At 44.1% G+C, this 24,432-nt stretch overlaps 1 protein-coding gene across 3 annotated transcripts in view; it reads right to left on the minus strand.

Annotated features, from left to right (window-relative positions):
* The window catches only part of GRID2IP (Grid2 interacting protein), a 58,976-nt gene that overhangs the window by 10,219 nt on the left and 24,325 nt on the right, over window positions 1–24,432 (minus strand). For 2 of the 3 annotated variants that reach the window (XM_075285556.1, XM_075285558.1), the window contains 13 exons: window positions 10,251–10,502; window positions 9,857–9,942; window positions 8,549–8,618; window positions 8,346–8,440; window positions 7,872–8,052; window positions 5,187–5,335; window positions 3,528–3,632; window positions 2,975–3,075; window positions 2,227–2,332; window positions 1,848–2,137; window positions 1,159–1,578; window positions 626–713; window positions 171–248 (listed from right to left, as the gene is read on the minus strand). In XM_075285556.1, the coding sequence (XP_075141657.1) occupies window positions 171–248; window positions 626–713; window positions 1,159–1,578; window positions 1,848–2,137; window positions 2,227–2,332; window positions 2,975–3,075; window positions 3,528–3,632; window positions 5,187–5,335; window positions 7,872–8,052; window positions 8,346–8,440; window positions 8,549–8,618; window positions 9,857–9,942; window positions 10,251–10,502 (2,021 nt within the window). Of the gene's footprint in view, window positions 1–170; window positions 249–625; window positions 714–1,158; window positions 1,579–1,847; window positions 2,138–2,226; window positions 2,333–2,974; window positions 3,076–3,527; window positions 3,633–5,186; window positions 5,336–7,871; window positions 8,053–8,345; window positions 8,441–8,548; window positions 8,619–9,856; window positions 9,943–10,250; window positions 10,503–16,113; window positions 16,448–24,432 lie in introns of those variants that run through there. The other variant, XM_075285557.1, reaches the window with a different exon arrangement.

The following is a 24,432-nucleotide window of genomic DNA, read 5'->3' on the forward strand; positions in this document are numbered from 1 at the left end:
CTGCGCTCACTATTCTGCTGGTATAGTCACTGTGTACATACACTGAGCCTGCCACTTAGTTTTGAAGCTCTCAGAACTGTGAATGCAGCTCTGGAGTATAACACAGATGTGACATAGATGTTTCCCTCTAGAATATTCCGGTGCACTGACTTATATGCGTGTATTCATACCTGTATTGTAGGCCTTTTTGTGAGATAATATTTGAACAGCACCTTTGTTTTTCATGGATTCCGGCATCGCGGGGAGAACTGGAAGAAGAAGGAAACATTAATAGTTACAGGATATAAAACCATCTTTGTTCTATATCATTTTGTGAATGTTCCATTACATCTGAAAGACACAATGAAGCAATGCTGCGGTCAGTCCTGATCTCAGCGTCCCATCGTTCTGCGTATGCAGCTCCTATGCCAATATGACTCTGTAGCAAGCAGGAGGTTTGTTCCAGACTGAAGAATCAGACTACACAGATTTGTTTGTAGTCTGTAACTATGAAGACACATAGGTCAGCACTGGAGCTGTATACACACCAGAACTGATTGTCTATTGTGCTTTGGTTGGTCCTTAGTTTACATGGTTGGCACATATATTGGGTCTTATTCCACCTGACTCCCCATTGTCCGCTTACGTGCAGGTTTCTGGGTACCGAAGTGCAGCTCCAAGTCCAGGTACTTCACCATGTCACTCAGCTTTTCATAGTCTGAATCTTCCCCTAACTGCAGAAAGATATAGAAAGCCATAAGGTTTTGATACAGGAATTGGTACAACAGACCCCAGCAGTCCCCTAGTACATGACCTATATACTATACAATCCATTGCATCCTTCTCTGGGATAGACCGTTTTGGGCACTCCCTTTAAGTGATAAACTAAACCCAGTGAATTCTTCTGCCTTGAACCCCAGGTATTTGGCTGCAATCTATAAGGAAATTTAGTGTACAATTTCCCTGCAGCACCCCCGCAGGTTAAAAAAAGTATTGCATGCAGCTTTTTTAAATCAATGGACTGTCGGACATGCTCAGTCCTCCAGAATGAGAGACATTCTTTGTGACTCTTCACAGGGTAATGAAGAACCATTAGGCCCCCCCCATATTGGGATACCATCAGATACTCCTATAGATACCCACCAGAGCCTTACAATGGTTACAGCCCCTGGAACTTACCTGCCCCCATATCGTCCCTTCTGAATTCTCCACCTGTTCCCAGCGTAGCCTCTTCACACTCATGTGGCTGGACTCACTGCGGCGGTGCATGCCACGATATGCTAGGGCCGCCAGAGGTGGCGCTGGTGGCACAGGAGGCATGGGCAGAGGAGGAGGAGCTGGAGGTAAAGGTGGCTGTATGCTCCCCATACCTCGAGGAAAGGAAGAGGGCATTGTTTTCGATATATCCTTTTTGCGGGCCGGTTCACCTGCTGGATGCGGAGGAGGAGGTGGGGGAGGGGGGCTGTGTGGGGGTGGGGGGATGTGGTCAGATACTGATGAATAGGTGAGAGAGCTGCCATCTTCACTGCTGCCTGCTGATTCGTTGGTTGTGCCCACTTCACGGGGGGCACAGCCCAGATGGTCATCTTGGAAGCTCATCTGCAAGGTCCAGAGAATGAGAGGTTAAGTGCCGTGCTGGGTGACAACCTCTATTACACGTCATGATCATGCCCACTGAAGTTGTCACTTAGCCTTCTTAAAGGAACACTACTAGGAAAACGGATAAGATGGAGGGTGGAAGGGGCAAAGTTATCTGGATCCATATATTATGGCACGTCCCTTTAAATTCTGCCTGCCACCTTGGCCCTGAGTTTTCTATTCATGAACCAGGTAGCTCAGGATTAACAAAACCTATTCCAGTCCATTACCTCTTCATAGTCATTCTCAGGGGTAAGAAACTGATCCGTGATCGCCAAATTCTGTCCGAGCTGTCGGCTGAGCGCGTCCAGGAATCGGTCAGTGTCTCGGGAGCGGCTTGGCCGCGAGAAGGTAAACATCTTCCTGTGCGTTGGCGACGGTGGTAAACTTCCATCCAGGCTGACGTAAGGATTTGACTCTGAGCTGCTGGGCGAGGGGGCGCTGGGCGGGCGAGGAGGACAGGGCTCGGAAGGTGGGGCTGAATTTTGCCAGTGATTGACCTGGGGCACCTTACGTTCTCCTGTGGAGAGAAGGCAGACGGCCCATTAAATGAGACAGGGGGGGGGGGTACATATAGAGGAGGGGCACATGAGGGGTACGGACTGGTACCTGTGGTGTGGTAGAGGTTACAGGACCCGCGGGATCGGAGGCTGCTCAGCTTACCCGGCATATTATTGATAAAGCGATTCTCTAACTCGGCGTAAACAGCCGACATCTAAACATGGCGGAGACACAAAAAGGGAAAACATCCTAAATATACAGACAAGGCCACATAGGACATATACACCCGAGTCTGTATACAGATGCCACAAGGAATTAGGCTGCTACGGCAATGAAAGGGATTTTCTAGGATTTAGGATAAGTCATCAATATCAGCTGAGTGATGCCTGGGCACCCTGCCGATCAGCTGTTTGAAGAAGCCATGGCGCCCTCAACGCTTCTTCCCTGTCACAGTAATGTCACTTATCACATGGTACAGCAGATCAGTCTCATTCAAGTGAATAGGGCTGAGTTGCAATACCAAGCACAGCCACTATACAATGTATGGCGCTGTGTTTGGTATTCGATCACTCCGAATGACCCAGGCTCCTCAACCAGCTTATCGGTGGGGGCCCCAGAAGTTGGTCCCTAAGGATAGGTCAAGTCTCAGAAAATCCCTTTACGACCTGGAATTCATGACATTCGGCATACTACCAAATTTCATCAGAAAATGGATGGGTGGTTGTCAGGGCCCATTCACGATCTGTAATATTTTACTGTTAACATCCTCACCCAGCATAAGCACCACTTCAAATTACAGGCCCAAAGCCTGAGGCTGCACTACTGACATATCATAGTCGCATAGGGGTGTACAGACCATTTTAGGGTTGGGTGTTTCGGGTAATGACGTCCCATCTCCCGCTTGTCTCTCTCCTGATGTCAGGCGAGGAGTCGCTTCCACCGGTTCACACTGAGAGACTGTGCAAGACAGACAAAATACTTGTGTGTTGGTGAATCCATCATCACCTGCGTGCTACTCTCTTAAAGGGACAGAACATTTCGTAAATTGGATAGGGGGGGAGGGGGTTGTATTACAGAAAGCTGCCTCCCAGCATAAGGCAAATCCTCCCATCTTTTCGATAGCAAGGTACTGCCCTGCATTGACAAACTCAGCTCTGCTACATCTGCACCGACTACTATTGAGCCTTGTATTTCTGAGACAAGACGCTCGACCTGAGACTGGAGATCTTCCATGTTGGGAGGAAGGTGAGGACTCTGCAAACCCAATAAGGAAGATGTACTCATTTCAGAGAACGGTGCAGTCTTAGGCGCACAATGTAATGTGCACACGACCAGTTAGTGGTGTACCTATGGCACTGCAAAGTAGGGGGCGCCATATCCTATATGATATGTTAATGAATTATAGTCACCTGGTTTCCCTTCCTCCATAGCCGGCGCTCGTATGCTCCCCTGGTACATCGCCTGCCCATGGACAGACCCTCGGTGCGGGACCCCAATATCAGCGTCCATGGCGGCTACACGGGAAAGAGCAAAAGATAATATTTCATTATAAAAATTCCTACAAACATGGCCGCCATCACTCATTCTATAATCCCCAGACATGACTAGCCGATGACATTGAGAGGACGCAGCCCTGATGGCTGACAGAGATTTGGCCTACTTGGCCACACTGACTACGCGCTGATACGTCGGGGGTTATAATACTTTTCCCGAACAGGGGCAGATAAGGGAATTAAAAGCTTAAGTTATCTGGCTCTGCTACATCCCTATAATACATATTACGATCACCAGAGGAGTCCTGTCACCACATAAACCGCATGACACGGGGAGCGTAAACTTCTAATGTCAGCGCGGTCACGTGACCCGGCCTCGCCGCAATAACTGGATTTAAGAGAAGAAATCTCAGCAGATGATGTCTGGTTGTTGTGGTAACAGCAGAGCGGACGATGGAGAAGATGGGAGCCGGGGGAACAGATGTTGTAATTCTAATAATAAAGGGGACAGTCCGAGCACGCTCAGCTACTAATCTCGTAAAGCCGCCTCCGACATGTTCAGGCGTTCTCCTGGCTGACTGTGTTGTTAAGGCCGATGGAAAATATTATAAAAAAAACAACAACAATCATCTTTATAATAATAATTATCACAGAGTGCACACTAATGCGCCCCCGGTGGTGGGAGGAGTACATGACATGGCGCCATTTAGTCAACTGTATTGAGTTGTGAGCTTGGAGATGACCGCACAGCTTTAATGATAAAACTAGACACATACTATACATGTCAATGTTGGCCCCCTAATCCATTAGAAGGGCCCGTCTCCATTTCCTTCCCCCCAATTAGACCTGACTAAGGTAAATGGAGATAGAACAATCAACCCTTCCCTCAAAAGGGCTCATGGAGTCTATCCAATATGGTCAAGGCCCTAAGGGCAAAGAGGCCCGCCACCTATGGGGCATCTGTTCCCACCCATATGGTCTGCCGCTATTAAGAAGTAAGGCTTGGATGTCTAGGGCCCTGGTGCAAACCAATATAGAGTATAACATGGGGCTCTACTGGTGAGGGGCCCAACCCAAGGCAGGCATCTTTACGATAAACATGGAAGAAGGGAGCCAGCGCCAGTCATGGGTAGAATGGAAGGGGAATAAATACCCATGACCCCAAATGAAGAGCATGTGATAGTATGGGCCAACACATAAAAGGGCCTCAATGTAAATTTTGCTCTAGGCCCCATCATGGATATGTGTGCCCCGGCCCTCCACATATACACCAATGACATCACAGCAGGCTTCATTACAATATATTCATTTGCAATAGCTCTTTTCAATATGATTTATATATGGCTGGATGTACTATGGGCCCTAAGGTGTCGGGGCCCAGTTACAAGAGCAACCCCTCCAGCTGCACCACTGCAGCTTCTCCGGACCTATAGAGGTGCTTGAGAGTAAGGTAGCCCTGCCCGGGGGCCCTGTACTGATATGGTCATGTGATTTCAGTATACATGGGCCAAGACTGAGGGAGATGATAGGTGATGGGCACAAGAAGATGAGCGCTCGGTTACGGAGCTCTCTGACCTGCCTTGTACCCCAGGAAGCGAGCGATCTTGTGCTGGCAGTGCTCTTGTTCCTCATATGTCATCAACTGGAAGATGAATTGCCAGATGATCTGTTTGGCCGGAGTGTCCAGGACCGGATATATATCCACGATGAGAGTGTCAATGTTCCTGAGGACACAAAGAGAATCACAAAGGAGGTCACTGAGCGAACAGCTGTCACCGCGTGTCCTCCGATGGCTGCACAACCTTATCATGTGCCAGACCTTACAATCTATGTGGGAGGACAACAGGATTAGTCTACACTATATATATATAAATCCCTCATAAATACCTATGTAACAGAAGGGCAGTATTATAGTAGTTATATTCTCATACACAGGGGTAGTATTATAGTAGTTATATTCTTGTACATAGGAGGCAGTATTATAGTAGTTATATTCTTGTACATAGGAGGCAGTATTATAGTAGTTATATCCTTGTACATAGGGGCAGTATTATAGTAGTTATATTCTTGTACATAGGAGTAGTATTATAGTAGTTATATTCTTGTACATAGGAGCAGTATTATAGTAGTTATATTCTTGTACATAGGAGCAGTATTATAGTAGTTATATTCTTGTACATAGGAGTAGTATTATAGTAGTTATATTCTTGTACATAGGAGTAGTATTATAGTAGTTATATTCTTGTACATAGGAGGTAGTATTATAGTAGTTATATTCTTGTAAATAGGGGGCAGTATTATAGTAGTTATATCCTTGTACATAGGAGCAGTATTATAGTAGTTATATTCTTGTACATAGGAGCAGTATTATAGTAGTTATATTCTTGTACATAGGGGGCAGTATTATAGTAGTTATATCCTTGTACATAGGGGCAGTATTATAGTAGTTATATCCTTGTACATAGGAGCAGTATTATAGTAGTTATATCCTTGTACATAGGAGCAGTATTATAGTAGTTATATTCTTGTACATAGGAGCAGTATTATAGTAGTTATATTCTTGTACATAGGAGTAGTATTATAGTAGCTATATTCTTGTACATAGGGGCAGTATTATAGTAGTTATATTCTTGTACATAGGGGCAGTATTATAGTAGTTATATTCTTGTACATAGGAGCAGTATTATAGTAGTTATATTCTTGTACATAGGAGCAGTATTATAGTAGTTATATTCTTGTACATAGGGGCAGTATTATAGTAGTTATATTCTTGTACATAGGGGGCAGTATTATAGTAGTTATATTCTTGTACATAGGGGCAGTATTATAGTAGTTATATTCTTGTACATAGGAGCAGTATTATAGTAGTTATATTCTTGTACATAGGAGCAGTATTATAGTAGTTATATTCTTGTATATAGTAGTATTATAGTAGTTATATTCTTGTACATAGGAGGCAGTATTATAGTAGTTATATTCTTGTACATAGGAGCAGTATTATAGTAGTTATATTCTTGTAAATAGGAGCAGTATTATAGCAGTTATATTCTTGTACATAGGAGTAGTATTATAGTAGTTATATTCTAGTACATAGGAGGTAGTATTATAGTAGTTATATTCTAGTACATAGGAGGTAGTATTATAGTAGTTATATTCTTGTACATAGGAGCAGTATTATAGTAGTTATATTCTTGTACATAGGAGCAGTATTATAGTAGTTATATTCTTGTAAATAGGAGCAGTGTTATAGTAGTTATATTTTTGTACATAGGGGCAGTATTATAGTAGTTATATTTTTGTACATAGGAGCAGTATTATAGTAGTTATATTCTTGTACACAGGAGCAGTATTATAGTAGTTATATTCTTGTACATAGGAGCAGTATTATAGTAGTTATATTCTTGTACATAGGAGTAGTATTATAGTAGTTATATTCTTGTACATAGGAGCAGTATTATAGTAGTTATATTCTTGTACATAGGGGCAGTATTATACTAGTCATATTATTATATATAGCATCAGTATTATAGTAGTTATATTCTTGTAAATAGGAGCAGTGTTATAGTAGTTATATTTTTGTACATAGGGGCAGTATTATAGTAGATATATTCTTGTACATAGGAGCAGTATTATAGTAGTTATATTCTTGTACACAGGAGCAGTATTATAGTAGTTATATTCTTGTACATAGGAGCAGTATTATAGTAGTTATATTCTTGTACATAGGAGTAGTATTATAGTAGTTATATTCTTGTACATAGGAGCAGTATTATAGTAGTTATATTCTTGTACATAGGGGCAGTATTATACTAGTCATATTATTATATATAGCATCAGTATTATAGTAGTTATATTCTTGTACATAGGAGCAGTATTATAGTAGTTATATTCTTGTACATAGGGGCAGTATTATACTAGTCATATTATTATATATAGCATCAGTATTATAGTAGTTATATTCTTGTACATACAGGCACTATGATGATAGTTATATTTTTGTACAAACATGGCAGTATTACTATGGGGCCACACGGTGGCTCAGTGGTTAGCACTGAAGCCTTGCAGTGCTGGAGTCCTGGTGTTCAAATCCCGCCAAGGGCAAAAAACATCTGCAAGCAGTTTGTATGTTCTCCCCGTGTTTGCATGGATTTCCATCCGATATTCCAAAAAAAGACATACTGATAGGGAATAAATGTACATTGTGAGCCCTATATGGGGCTCACAATCTACATTTAGAAAAAAAAAACAGTATTACTCTACCTGTGCTGAAAGAAACTCTCTAGTGCTTTACACACTGTGTACCGCTCAGTAGGAGTGAGCAGATGTTCCAGCTGTTGGCTAAAGCTCCGTCCTTGGATACGTATATTGGAGGGAAGGATTTCTGCTACCCACTGGAGGGAGGTAAGAGCGGATGTTGGGACAGTAGTATCAGAGTCTGAATCTGTAATGCAACAGATGAAGAACACATTGAGGATACGGCTATGTGCTTATCAAACATTCCTACTTTAATAGTAAAAGTTCTGGCATTCCATGACCCTGCAGTAACATTTACTGAACACATAGGACGGCAGCACACCTGCTACCATATAGATAATATCTGAGATATACTACAGCCCTGCATTGGCCGAGCAATATCACAGAAATTCCCATCCCTGAAAAAAATCCTGTGCATGTGAATTTTTTTTTTTTTGGATTTCTGCCGCTGACACAAGATGAGGGAGTGTAGGGTCTCACCTGCACAGTACGACACGCTGCCCTCCTCCACTACCAATGTTGGCATGGCACCGCTGCCCTGTAACATGCACACCACCTTCTCATGGCAGCAGTTCCTGAAAGTGAAAATAGGACAAAGCGAATTTTACTATTTATGGTAAGAATGAAGTCCCAAAATTCACCGAACCCCATAAACAAGATGATAGTTATTCCAAACTCCTCACCTCATGTCCAAGCCATTCAAGAATAATATTCTGTCTCCGGGCTGGAGTCCCGCCACGTCTGCAGGGCTGCCTGGAAGAGATAAGTCATTCTGACACTGGCATGTGGGTAATACGCTGCTGTATATAAGGAGGAACACAATGAACATACGCTCAGCATCATTTGAAGAGAACTAAGAAGAACCCACTAAGGAGCTGCACCAACAATAAGATGTATGGACAAGTCCTGCAGCTTCTGTATAGACCTCGGCACTCACTGTTGTCACTCACCTGGACCTGGAAGTCCTCTTCCACCTCTGATGCTCCTATGTCTATCCAGGAGCCATAGCCCCCTGGTCCTACTAACTAGCCGCCATAGTGACTTGCAATCTCTGATGAGATCAGGGCTAGAGATGAGCGAATAGTATTCGAAACTGCAGTTTCGAATACCTCTCTCCATAGGAATGAATGGGAGCGGCCGCGCTTAACCCCTTGCAGTTCACCCGCTCCCATTCCTTCCTATGGGAGCGAGGTATTCGAAACTTGAGTTTTGAATAGTATTTGCTCATCTCTAATCAGGGCTCCAATAGACCCCTTGCTGATAGATTAAGATTAGGATTCCTGGCAATTTTAACCATACTATTAATTCTGTTCCTGACTCCTGACCTCGGCCTTGTTCCTGGATTACGCTTCTGTTTCACCCTTTCATGTTGCTGGTTCCTGGGGTTAAGTGACCTTCTATGGCTTGTTGCATCCCGATTGCTATTCTGTTCACACCCCCTGGTTAGGTTCTTGACTTCACAACAGTCTCTTGTGAAATGGTGACTGTACTAGGGACTACAACTAGGAAATCTGACTAGGAAAGTTCATACCTCCTTATAGGGTTTAAAGGGCTTTTCCCACTATGTACCCTTACTCCCTATTACAGGATAGGGGATAAGAGATTACTGGGGTCCAACCACTGATCAGGAGAACAGGGGCCTGAAACTTTCCCTAAGTATACAATACAATACACATTACATTGTGGTATATAAAGGTTAGGACAGATGGAAGGATGTATGGATAGATAGATAGATAGATAGATAGATAGATAGATAGATAGATAGATAGATAGATAGATAGATAATCAGTTGTCCACATGGAGGTCTGGAGCTCTGGATCAGAAAAAAATGAAGCGTCAACCATTATAAATATTGATTTAAAAAAATCCTGATAAAAGCTGGGTATTTAGTGATTCAGTATTTTGCAATTTTAATGGATTTCCCTTGGTTTGCAATTGAATTAGAATATCCTAAAATGCACTTTCTATATACTGATGGTAAAGTTCAGTACCTGGGAGAATGGACTCAATCCATACTGGTGCATTACCCCGTAACGTGAACCCAAAACTGCTGCTTCCCTTACACACCCGGACCGTCCTGTGGAGACAGAAATGAACAAAATGAAGGCGTCAAGATTAAATTGTGTATAAGGCTCCTATACAGACGGAACGATGTGTCTCCATAGTTGCAGACTACCCATAAGCCCTGAGTGTAGTCTGGTCTTGTAGTCACGTGTTACTCTCTTCCATTTTTAAGTGGGAGTGGAGCAACGTATAACTGGTGACTGCAGTCTACAACTATGGAGACACATTGGTGATCAGACTACAAAGATTGTTTGTGGTCTACAAGTCTATAAGGAGCTGCATACATACCGTAATACGATAACCTGTAAGTATGACAATTACCTGTGCGGTTTTCCAGTGCCCACATTGCCAGCAACAAGGGAACTGCTTTTCTTCAATCCCCTGCCCACATCGTCCTGACAGTGTGGCATAGGGGCTGCCCTTGTAGACACCAGCAACCTTTCATGATGGTCTTCACTCCGACTCCTCCTCAGACGATTACTGCGCTCACTCCTGGTTCGGCAGATCTTGCTGATGAGACTCTGAGACACCACATGATCAAAACGTTGTCGATGTTTCTTGGGGATGAATATTCTGGTGAGATACGATACAAGATACATGAGTGAAGTAGTGAATGATGGACTCATCTACCACTGCCTTCATTCACTTCCACCCTATAATTGCCTTCACCAATCCTTAAGGAACCACTTCCAGCATCCACATCTGCTGCCTCCTTTACCCCCATGTGCTACCAATATCTTCATCCACCATCCAAACAATCCATCACTTTACTCAACCAATCTAAAACTTCATTCACTTTCCATTCAACCAATCTACCAAGTCTCCAAGGATAACACTCTACCCCCATCCCACCAGTTAGTCACATCTCCATCTCCTCTCCGAAGCCTTCTACTTTCGTCATCTTCCATGCATCCAGTCCATCCTCATCTAGATACCCCAACACTTCTTAATCCATAAAACCAATGTCATGTTTCCATCTTCTACAACCAAACTACATCCCTCGAATTTGTGTCCTAAACAAGAGAACATTTCCAGCATTGCAATCAGCCAACCTACCAGTCATCCATGGTATTAATCTTCTACTTCTAGTGACATAGTAACATACTTAGTGTGGTTGATAAAAGACATGCCAATTAAGTTTACCCAGGGTACAATGTCCATCAAGTAATGTTATGCCATCTCCACCCAAGGAATCGATTCCACCAAACCCATAAATCACGCTGCCACCATGACACCAGTAAGTCATATCTTCTTCTCCCACAACCAGTCTACGGTTTTCTGTACCCCCATGCATCCAGTTCACTTACCTTACCATCCTACATCTATAGCTTCCAAGACTACAAGCCAACATTTCCCTTCTTCACTTCTACTCCACTCAACCAAGACTACTTCTTTCTGAGGACCTATCCAACCTATCCACTAACTGTATCATTGACCATGGACTCAATCTACAACTCTCCTTATACCATTTCCAAAACTGGCAACTTTCACCTACTCTTCAAACAGTCCATTTCCCACCAATTGGTCAGATCTCTTATCCCCCAATACTTTCTTAGCTCCCCGTGCATCCAATCTACCATCTCTTTTACATCTTCCATCCTACTATCACTCCAGTCATCCTCATCCAACCAATTCACCACCACTCCCATCCATCAAACCAATCTAACTTTTCCTTCACACTGGATATCACTTCTACTACTGGAGCCACTAACCTATATCCTTCCCCCCCATCCAACCAACATACCAGTTCCCTCCTGCCCATGAAACCAATCTACTACTTGTACCATGGTATTTCCAAAAAAAGTGACAACTTGCATCAAGTCCACAAGTCAACCACATATATAATACCCTTTCCCGACCATATATATCCTCCTATATATCCAGACGACCACTTGTCTTATCCACCAATCTATCATGTTCCCCCATTCCTGAACCCGACAGAGATCACTTCCATCCAAACTATCTACGTCATCCCATCCAACCATGAAATAGATCTTTGTCTTTGATGCCCCTTCCGTTGCGTCCACTTTCCAAACCTTCCTGCACTACTTGGCCATATAGGTTACCTTATTCCTCCCAAAAATATCACAGATTCTTTTTGATATCTCCTAAACCCCAATGATAGAGAATACAGAAGTAATGAGGACATGGTTGCCTTTCCACAACCCATGTGTGTGTTTCACCTCGGTCTCAGCAGGACACGATGACAACTCTTCCTGTCTATTGTCTCCGCTCCACCCTTTCATTCCCAAACATTTAATTTCTTTCTCATCGTCTTTTTTTTCCCCCTCCCAGCATGGCTGACATTTCACCAGGGAGCAGAAGGAATTCTCAGAAGATTTGGCAGAACGAGTCTCATCGTATAATTATCCCAGCAGCGAGATAAAAGCCGGCTTGCGAGCGTGCACACGCCGTCACTCAGCCCGGGCAGCATCTCCAGCGTCTGCCACCTTGGTATTTTCAGATCAAAGGATAAAGATTCTCCCCTCTCCCTCTCCGAATCTTGCATACTGCAGGGTTCACATAAAGTACAAAGCGCGCCGTGTCTTGTGATTTGTTTTTGACATGTTGTCATTTAACGCAACCTTAAATCTGCTTTACGAAAGAAAACAGGAAGGGGCCCGGGCTTGATGTCTTAATCGTTCGCTCCTTACCATGGCATTAATCTTATCTAACACAACACTGATCACGTGACCGTCCCAGGGCGCACTTGGCGTCCTACACTGATCATTAAGTCCTCATTAAACACTTATAGTCGGCGCTAATTGACGGATGGCGATACATGTGCATAGCCGTATGCCTGGTAATTGGACACAGATTTCCACGGGGCATGTGTTGCTTTAACTAAATGAAGTCACTTACCAACAAGGGCACCCATACCGTAGAGGTGGGTACAGAGCCCCAAGACCGAGGGGATGGTTAATACGCACTATAATGGGCGCTATTATAATATAGGACCTATATTTACACCACTGCTGACGTATATGGTCCGGCATATTGATGACACGTTCACCAGTCATGTGACTATACGACCATAGTGCTTCATTCATGCACCGCCATATCATGATACAGATTAGAAACAATGGGGCTAATTTATCAAGACCGGTGTTTTCCATGCCAGTCTTGATAATCCTTGCCCCGCCAGTGCTTGTGCCGCCACATCATTAGGCTCATCCTCCATGGTCCATGCACCTACACAGAAATCTATGGGGTAGATTTAGGAAGACTGGCGTTTCCAATGCCAGTCTTTCTATTCCCTGCACCAGTGGATGGAGGCCACACTCCCTTTTCAGTGCAGTGCAAAAATGCCAGTGGCGCCAACTTAAGACGATAGTGATGTTTTAAAAGTGGCAATAGTGGTATAGGGGCACACAAAATTTGCAACGTTTTACATTCCGCGCCCCCTATTCCACTTACGGTATCTGAAACAGGGCACGGTGGGGCCGTCTGCCCTGTCAGTTTTCTGGTGTAAAAAGCTTTAAACGTCAGGCTTGCAAAATTGCGACTCTAGTTGCGTCTTTCTCGAAAAGGGGCGTGGCATCGCCTGGTGCGGGGGATAGGAAGACATTGGAATCAAAAGTCTGCCTTGTGATATACATTGCAACATCTCCTGGCTTGTGCAATGCTTTTTTGGCATATAAGTCATGATATATCAGCCCCATTGATTCCATAGAATACTTCTACAATATGGCATGTGATGGAGCATTGCAGTGTGAACAAGGCCTAATCCTGTTACTGAGCGCTCTTGCATGCCGCCATATTATACAAGTGCTGAGCCATAATGAAGCACCCATCAAAGCCATACTGTACCTACATATACTGTATCTCCATTTATACAGAATCCTATACGTCCCCTTGTATACTATACAGAGGTATAGGCATTGCTGTAGAGGAGAACATTTATGTAATATGGTACGGTAAGGAGACGCTATATGGTGCACACACAGTCCATATGGGACCAGGTGCACCCATAGCGGCACATTCACACCAGCATTTCTGTCTTACATTTGTATATTTCACCATATAAGTTATTGCGTCCTAGATCCATATCTGTGAAAATATTAACACCGCCATCATCTTTTTATGCGAGCAGATGCTACAGACATTAAGACGAGAGCTGGCAAGATAAAGGAATTAAAGTAGCACGGAGTTAATGGCTTCTCGGCTCTTAAAGTGGATGTACAGCTGACATTACGTCTATTACCTCGCGTTCTAAGAGCCTCGTTCATTATGAGTGTGATTATCCTGTAATAACTCATACGTGGAAATACCACAAGTGTCAGAAACGGAACAGAATCATCCCCAAGAATAGAGACACCACAGTACGGAATACCCCACTGTATGAGAACACAGCCTGATCCATGAACAAAATGCAAGAACTGCAGTACAGACTGACACACATAGGGAACGAAGTAGGAAGGAATGTAAGCGCACAACGATGCAGATTTAGCAGAGATTACAGAAAGTAAGGCGACAAAACCATCGCTGGTTATCACTCAGGATCTTCTGAAGAGTTCAGCTGTGTAATGGGAGAGGTGAGTAGGATGATAGAGGAGCTCGTGTAGGTGAATGGGAAGCGAGCGCTCCGAGAAAGGGGAAAGAAGTCACTATTAGCGTCAGAGAAGAGAGAGTGTGAGCATGAGTGTGACTATACAGCCGTGAGTGTGAGAATGAGTGTGACTATGTGTGAGGATGAATATAAGTATGACTACAAGTGTTACAATGAGTAATGATATGAGTGTAGAAGTCTGAGCACAAGTGGGAGTATGAGTGAGTGTAACAGAGATTAGAACGGAGTCTGTAGGAGTGGAAGGGTGAGTGGAAGTGCGTAACAGTGACGGTACATACAGTATATGAGCATGAATAGAAGTGAGTATACAGGAATACAGTTGTGATAGTGAGTGTATATATGAGTATAATAAGTGTAACTACCATATGAGTATCGCTGTGAGCTTCACTATGTGTTATAGACTGTGCACAGTGGTGAATACGTATAGGATTGCTGCATCTACAGACCCTATATGGCGGAAGGCGGAATCTCTTCAAGATGGAACTACTGACCCATAGGCAGATCAGGACTGGTGGGAATGTTACAGAACCTCTTATAGATAGATAGATAGATAGATAGATAGATAGATAGATAGATAGATAGATAGGAGATAGATAGATAGATAGATAGATAGATAGATAGATAGATAGGAGATAGATAGATAGATAGATAGATAGATAGATAGATAGGAGATAGATAGATAGATAGATAGATAGATAGATATGAGATAGATAGATAGATAGATAGATAGGAGATAGATAGATAGGAGATAGATAGATAGATAGATAGATAGATAGATAGATAGATAGGAGATAGATAGATAGATAGATAGATAGATAGATAGATAGATAGATAGGAGATAGATAGATAGATAGATAGATAGGAGATAGATAGATAGATAGATAGATAGATAGGAGATAGATAGAGAGATAGATAGATAGATAGATAGATAGATAGATAGATAGATAGATAGGAGATAGATAGATAGATAGATAGATAGATAGATAGATAGATAGGAGATAGATAGATAGATAGATAGATAGGAGATAGATAGATAGGAGATAGATAGATAGATAGATAGATAGATAGATAGATAGATAGATAGATAGGAGATAGATAGATAGATAGATAGATAGATAGATAGATAGATAGATAGATAGGAGATAGATAGATAGGAGATAGATAGATAGATAGATAGATAGATAGATAGATAGATAGATAGATAGGAGATAGATAGATAGATAGATAGATAGATAGATAGATAGATAGAGTTGCATCTACAGAAATGTTTATGGATAAACCTACTTAAGTAAAGATGCTCCCACCTTAAGAAGCCGTGTGCTGCTGTGACCTCTTTCTATAGATATACAGTATATAGATAGATCTTTTTCCATTACATTTTTTAAAACTTTTTAATAAAAAATAATAATCTTCTTGAAAGTGTTGATTTTGCCCCCAAACTGTCAGAATTTCGACGCAGAGTTACGTCAGTGGTGGTCCAGCAGTTACCACCCCCATGGACAACCTGTCAATGACATAGGGGTCCCAGTCCTGCGGGATGACCGACCCTACTAAAATCAATGGTCTTCGACATCCTGCAGGGATTGACTAATCGCCCTCCATCGATCAACTTACCGGAAATGTCTGGAAAAGCCGTGATGTTTGCCCATGATGGGTCAGGCTGGCACCATGAGAGGTCAGGTGAGTGACTAGCTGCCTGGAGTCAAGGTCACTTCCATCAGTGCTGCCAGTCCTGCTGTGTCTGTGCCGCTGTCCCTGGTACTGAAGCTCCAGTTCCTCCTCAGATGTGATGTCTTCTCTGTCCCGGGTGTCCTGCCCCTCCTTCACTTGTGCTCAATACCCCTGGGAGGCCGCTGTTAATGAGCTGGCTGCGAAACCTCAATCACACACAATGCCCACAGGAACACAGCCCAGCCATTGCAATAAACGGTGGCAAATAGAAAGAAGAGCTCGCACAGGAAGAGACGGCAGCTCAGAATAACCCTGCTCCTCATGTCTCCGTATACCCACGCTCACGCTCTAAAGCCAAATGCACCCTCTTATGAGGAACTAACTTGTAGAAAGAGATGTCAACCAATTTTTAGGACACCAGGGGCAAAAGGTTCAAAAAAGAAGTAATACTTACAACAAGGAAACCATCAACAAGCAGGTAAGGACACCTTGTTATGATTAAATAACTTGTGTAACAAGAGGTGAACCCAATTTTGAGGACGACAGGGGTAAACTGTTAAGAGAAAGATGTGCTTGCAACATGGAAACCATCAACAAGTAGGTAAGGGCACCTTGTTATGATTAAATAACTTGCGTAACAAGAAGTGAATAGAGATGAGCGAACACTAAAATGTTCGAGGTTCGAAATTCGATTCGAACAGCCGCTCACTGTTCGAGTGTTCGAATGGGTTTCGAACCCCATTATAGTCTATGGGGAACATAAACTCGTTAAGGGGGAAACCCAAATTCGTGTCTGGAGGGTCACCAAGTCCACTATGACACCCCAGGAAATGATACCAACACCCTGGAATGACACTGGGACAGCAGGGGAAGCATGTCTGGGGGCATAAAAGTCACTTTATTTCATGGAAATCCCTGTCAGTTTGCGATTTTCGCAAGCTAACTTTTCCCCATAGAAATGCATTGGCCAGTGCTGATTGGCCAGAGTACGGAACTCGACCAATCAGCGCTGGCTCTGCTGGAGGAGGCGGAGTCTAAGATCGCTCCACACCAGTCTCCATTCAGGTCCGACCTTAGACTCCGCCTCCTCCGGCAGAGCCAGCGCTGATTGGCCGAAGGCTGGCCAATGCATTCCTATGCGAATGCAGAGACTTAGCAGTGCTGAGTCAGTTTTGCTCAACTACACATCTGATGCACACTCGACTCTGCTACATCAGATGTAGCAATCTGATGTAGCAGAGCCGAGGGTGCACTAGAACCCCTGTGCAAACTCAGTTCACGCTAATAGAATGCATTGGCCAGCGCTGATTGGCCAATGCATTCTATTAGCCCGATGAAGTAGAGCTGAATGTGTGTGCTAAGCACACTCATTCAGCACTGCTTCATCACGCCAATACAATGCATTAGCCAGTGCTGATTGGCCAGAGTACGGAATTCGGCCAATCAGCGCTGGCTCTGCTGGAGGAGGCGGAGTCTAAGGTCGGACCTGAATGGAGACTGGTGTGGAGCGATCTTAGACTCCGCCTCCTCCAGCAGAGCCAGCGCTGATTGGCCGAATTCCGTACTCTGGCCAATCAGCACTGGCTAATGCATTGTATTGGCGTGATGAAGCAGTGCTGAATGTGTGTGCTTAGCACACACATTCAGCTCTACTTCATCGGGCTAATAGAATGCATTGGCCAGCGCTGATTGGCCGAATTCCGTACTCTGGCCAATCAGCACTGGCTAATGCATTGTATTGGCGTGATGAAGCAGTGCTGAATGTGTGTGCTTAGCACACACATTCAGCTCTACTTCATCGGGCTAATAGAATGCATTGGCCAATCAGCGCTGGCCAATGCATTCTATTAGCGTGAACTGAGTTTGCACAGGGGTTCTAGTGCACCCTCGGCTCTGCTACATCAGATTGCTACATCTGATGTAGCAGTGCCGAGTGTGCATCAGATGTGTAGTTGAGCAAAACTGACTCAGCACTGCTAAGTCTCTGCATTCGCATAGGAATGCATTGGCCAGCCTTCGGCCAATCAGCGCTGGCTCTGCCGGAGGAGGCGGAGTCTAAGGTCGGACCTGAATGGAGACTGGTGTGGAGCGATCTTAGACTCCGCCTCCTCCAGCAGAGCCAGCGCTGATTGGTCGAGTTCCGTACTCTGGCCAATCAGCGCTGGCCAATGCATTCTATTAGCCCGATGAAGTAGAGCTGAATGTGTGTGCTTAGCACACACATTCAGCTCTACTTCATCAGGCTAATAGAATACATTGGCCAATCAGCGCTGGCCAATGCATTCTATTAGCTTGATGAAGCAGAGTGTGCACAAGGGTTCAAGCGCACCCTCGGCTCTGATGTAGCAGAGCCGAGGCTGCACAAGGGTTCAAGCGCACCCTCGGCTCTGATGTAGGAGAGCCGAGGGTGCACTTGAACCCTTGTGCAGCCTCGGCTCTGCTACATCAGAGCCGAGGGTGCGCTTGAACCCTTGTGCACACTCTGCTTCATCAAGCTAATAGAGTGCATTGGCCAGCACTGATTGGCCAGAGTACGGAATTCGGCCAATCAGCGCTGGCCAATGCATCCCTATGGGAAAAAGTTTATCTCACAAAAATCACAATTACACACCCGATAGAGCCCCAAAAAGTTATTTTTAATAACATTCCCCCCTAAATAAAGGTTATCCCTAGCTATCCCTGCCTGTACAGCTATCCCTGTCTCATAGTCACAAAGTTCACATTCTCATATGACCCGGATTTGAAATCCACTATTCGTCTAAAATGGAGGTCACCTGATTTCGGCAGCCAATGACTTTTTCCAATTTTTTTCAATGCCCCCGGTGTCGTAGTTCCTGTCCCACCTCCCCTGCGCTGTTATTGGTGCAAAAAAGGCGCCAGGGAAGGTGGGAGGGGAATCGAATTTTGGCGCACTTTACCACGTGGTGTTCGATTCGATTCGAACATGGCGAACACCCTGATATCCGATCGAACATGTGTTCGATAGAACACTGTTCGCTCATCTCTAGAAGTGAACCCAATTTTGAGGATGACAGGGGCAAACTGTTAAGAGGAAGATGTGCTTGCAACATGGAAACCATCAACAAGCAGGTAAGGGCACCCTATTAGGATGAAGTAACTTGTGCAACAAAAAGGAAATCCAAGTTTTTAGGATGGCAGGGGCAAAAAGTTAAAAGGAAGTATTACTTGCTACATGAAAATCGTCAACAAGCAGGTAAGGGCACCCTAAAATGATGGAGGTGGACCCCATTTTTAGGATGCCACAGGCAAGAGATTAAAGAGAACTGTTACTAGCTACATGGAAACCATCAACAAGCAAGCAATTGGAGTCTATGGTGATAAGGTAAGTTGTGTAACAAAGAGTGAACTCAATGTGTAGGAAGCAAGGGACAAAAGGTTAAAGGGAACTGTTACTTGCTACATGGAAACCATCAGCAAGAAGGCCAGCTGCTGTCACCAATCTTATGATGGCCATTTTTATAGGAATCCTGTTTTTGTGAATACTCAGGTCATTGTCACGTGACTAGCTGATATACGACGGACTATAATATGAATCGTGTGATACGACCGCTATAGGATAGACTGGTCTGGTTTTGGGGAGGTGGTCGATTCCAAGGGACCCCTAGCAATCATGAGGACGCCGGTCTTAAAGCTCCCATGTGTGGCCTCCACTCCATTCACATCTATGCAACTGCAGGGGGTCCCATCTTTTGGCCCCCTAGCAATCACTTATCCCCTAACCTATAGATAGGACATAAATCCCCTTTAATTCATTAGCTATCCTGCAGCATTCCTGCTCCTGAGTGCGCCCCCTATCTGTTGTGGATGTAATTACACTCGTTTCTGAAAAAGCTAAAGGACAACCAATATGGCTGCCGTTACAGTCTGTGCAGGTGTTGCCACCCAATTTTGAACCATATTGGGAGGCAGATATCTTAGTTATGCTGTGATATGGCAACCAGGAATTTGGGAAAGCTGGGTGATGACCCCTGAGCGGTAACCACAGATATCACGGTTCTGACCCTTTATAGGAGCACTATCAAACATGGCCGCTAGCACTGAGTGTTGGTATCCACACTAGAGTCCTCCATAGACACCCCCCGACAGCGGCGATGTGCGAATGCAGGTCTCGGTTTTACTCCTGGTCGGAGATGGAGAATATGATCCGAAAACTGAAAAACAACTTGTTACCTAAAAATAACAAGCTCTCCTGCCTGACCTCGATTCTGCTTCTCTGGGGAGATTATACCAGCGTAAAACGAAACCTGGACACCATCCCAGATCTGAGATCCAGCAGACACAATCGGCCTGGCGGTATATGTGTCATCCCCCAACTCTATCAATGATATCCTAATGTCCCGGCCAAAATCTAACACCCTTCCAAGCCCAAATATGGCCAGAAACCCTAATGTGCTCCGCCGCCGATATCACACTCACAGGGATCCAGGAAGATGAGATATGGGGTGCTGCTCACTAGGGTACAGCCAGGCCACGATTGGGGGTACTATAGTCAGGGGGGGCCTGATGGGGTAGTGACACCTTTTGGTACTGTTTCTCCTTGAGGAGAGCACCACAACAGGAGCCGGGCAATGCTTCATGGGAAAAAGTATATGCAGATTAGCTCAGGTAGTCACCCTATAGTCAGTGTCAGACTCTTAAACAGGCCTTGAAACATGGCTAAGGATATTTGCAAACCAAGAGCCTATTTAGAAGGAAAGGAGGACCCAACTGCAGACATTTGGTTGGCAGGTGAGGGAGGTTAATCCAGGTCTCCCAAAAGCAGTGGTCATTGAATATAATGGACATGCCCTTTAAGTAATCATGAAAGATCATTGTACACCAAGGGTATTGGTGGGTTTTCTTCCTATTTGACAAAGGGCCTAGTCTTACAGATGTCATCTCCTCAAAGTAGCATGGACCATATTGTTCTGTGGTCATTGCAACCAATGGGACTGGACATGCCCTTTAAGTGACCATGTAAGCCCTTCGTATGACACGTTGGCAAGACTGCTACTATTTGATCGACTGCAACCCAACTGGAGCCTACAAGGTCATGGCTTTTGATCCTCAAAATGATATATCCCCTTGGATCCAAGGCTGTGTCGGCCATTTTGTCTAGAGGTCATTGATGCCAAAGGGCGTGGACATGCCCTTCAAGTGACTATGTAAACCCCCAGTGCAACATTTTTTTGAAGGACTATACAAATTAACAAAGGTCTTATGGGAACCTTTAAGGCCATGGCTTCTCATCCTTATAATGGCGCCCCCTATAGGTCTTGTTGGCCATTTTGTTACATGATGACAATGGCAATGTATATCTGGAATCAGGGCCCATATCACAAGAGGACTGTTATTCTATCTATAGAGGGGCCCGTTTATTTTCGTTTCTTAGTTTACTCATCTTTTGAAGAAGGGCGCCCCCTATATATGACCAAGTTCTGATATTTCTTAAAGGAGTTGTACACTCTTACTGATAGATGAGATCCCACATGCGATACACACACCTATGGGTTATATTACACTCCAGATATCTGGATTTGATGAGTCTGGGACACGTAGTCTTTTACATTAAGGGTCAGGTGGAGGTGGGGCGGTGTACGCCGCTCTCCTGTAACTGTAGAGTCCCCGGGAGCCCAGGATAGAAGGTCACATTAGGGAGGTTGTTTGATGGTAGACACACTGGAAAGTTCTCTATTGATTACCAGAATATCCATTCACTTTCACCAGACCGAGGAAAGAATGGAAAGTCAATGCCGAGGCGGAAAGTCCAGATCTCCCTGATGCTGCTTTTCCTTTTAATAAGGAGCTTCCGAGAAGTAAAACGCTCAGGTAGAACTGGAAGGTCCTAGAGTCCGGGACTGAGGGTTGTATACAAAAAAACATTGCATCATCCTTAGAGACACAGCGCCACTCTTCCTAATAGGTTGTGTATGGTATTGCAGCACAGTCTTAAAGGGACTGATATGGCCTATACTTAGGACAGGTTATTGGTGGCGGACTGACTGCTACACCTGTTACCTGTCAGCCCATTTTGGGTAGAGTTTGGGAAAAACCCACTTTATAGGGATCACTAAGTACCGTAAATCCGATTTCATTTCTGGAGTATGCTCATACGTTTTGTCTCTATTTGTGATGTGAGCATGAAATGCGCCACTCATACCCCTTTTTTGTGACATGAAGTGCCCATGTCACCCATTATATAACTACGAGCCCGGGGATACAGGAGAATTTCCCCGGGCCCAGGACATATGCCCACTCTTCCGAAACACTTGGAGGTCAACCCTCGTTGCAGGAACGTCCCAGACGTTTCGAGGGTGGAAGGAATATTCCTATAGGAATATTATAGGACAGGGGTCAGCAACCTCTGGCACTCCAGCCGCTGTGACACTACAACTCACAACGTGCTCCATTCACTTCCATGGGAGCAAGTACGCATGCTGGGATTTGTAGTTCTACAACAGCCGGCGTGCCGAAGGTTGTTCACCCCTGTTCTAGGATAATATGGTCAGGTCCTCTTTAATTTTGGCCTCCTTCCTGTCAACCTGTCTGCAAAAAATCCCAAATACTTCAATATCATTTCCCATTAACCTAGTTTCTGCATTTCATCCTAGTTTTCTGGAGAAGTCCCAAGACTGAAGAAGCGAAGGACCGTATTGTCTAAACGCTGGCGCGGCACAAGTTACCTGTCACAAAGTCCAGTTCTTTATTCCGCACAGATTGTATAGACATAACATTAAGGGACCCAAAAGGTTAAACATGATCTATAAAATATTGCTGAACTAGGCCTCCCTTATTAAATTTGCTGTATTGCCCAGAGCCACCAATCAGAGATTAGCTTACATTGCTTAAACTGCTCTGGTAAAATGAAAGCTGTGCTGTGATTGGCTGCTATGGGCAACTGAGACGGTTTTGCTTTTAAGCAAAATGGCTGACGTGGTGTAATATATTTGGACATATACAATAGGGGAGATTTCCTTAATAAAATATGGCAATGAATTTAATACATGAATTCTTTTGATAAACCATCAACAATCATATTGATGAAGGTCCAAATCCCAGCACCCCCGCCTAATCTATATGGACCACTGAAATAGTATTGTTTACCAAGCATAGCGCCATACATTTAGTAATGGCTGTACCTGGTATTGCAGCTCAGTCTCAGTCACCGAACGTCGCATTCCCTGGCGGTTTTTGTTGTGAATGATAGTACATTCGCTGTCCCACCCCAAAACAGCTACTTTACTGAAGGTAGAAGAGGTGCAAGTGCACCAAAAAAACGTGTTTTTTTTTGCTGTGGCCTACTATGTGAGGTTTTAGCCTACAACACAATTTTCCATCCAGGTAGTTGTAGTTCCCCAACCCTTGAAGATACAGATATGTCTGGCCTAGTTCTCAGCATAGGATGACATATCCCTCATACATATGCAAAACACGGTAGCGTAATCCCAGCAGATTATAGGTTATCAGATGATATATCAGGAGCAAGCTCAGACAAGGAGTGTTAATGAACATCACGCTGATATCAGCTGCGACACCAACCTTAAAGGGACATCACACATTAGGCATCACCTATATAACACCTACATTATATAGTTAAAGGGGTATTCTAGTCATTGGAAGTTATCTTGAGACTATAAGAAACTTTGCAATATATCTGAGAGTAAAATGTTTCTTTTTCCACTTTTCAGACTCTTTTCCCCCCTTACTGCTAAACTGACATTTGATCTGAAATTTCTATTGAATCCATCTTGGTCTCCCAAGACTGAGCTAACAGAGATATTAGACTACAAGTGTTCATGGAAGTCTATGGAGATGGGAAGTGGAGGAAGCAATTGATAGAGAAGAAAAGACTGTTGCAGCTAACGGTAAGTTTCTATCTTACCCCAAGTGTTTCATGCACATTAATACTGGTCATTACTTTTCTATAATGTCCTCCATGATGTCTATGGCTGAGTACAGGCGGTATGGTAGACGTCATAGCTGCTAGCTCTGCAGTGTGCTGTTCCTCTGTTACTCTTCCAAGAAATGTATAAGGGATGTGTCTGGACAGCTACTTCTTGAGGGCCCGCAGGACCCATTGCTTAGCATGTATGCCAGGGTCCTCGTATTATCTTTATCTCGTTCTTTACAGCGGGATGAAACCATATATAGTTGTATAAAGGTGATGGCGAGTGAAGACTTTTGCTTCATAACCTAAGACGTTGATCACTGTGAGCAATGGCCGCCTGTTGCCCTATCGGTCCGTGTAGTGCTCTCCAACCT

Source organism: Leptodactylus fuscus, chromosome 8 (genome assembly GCF_031893055.1).
Source record: "Leptodactylus fuscus isolate aLepFus1 chromosome 8, aLepFus1.hap2, whole genome shotgun sequence".
Classification (NCBI taxonomy): Eukaryota; Metazoa; Chordata; class Amphibia; order Anura; family Leptodactylidae; genus Leptodactylus; species Leptodactylus fuscus.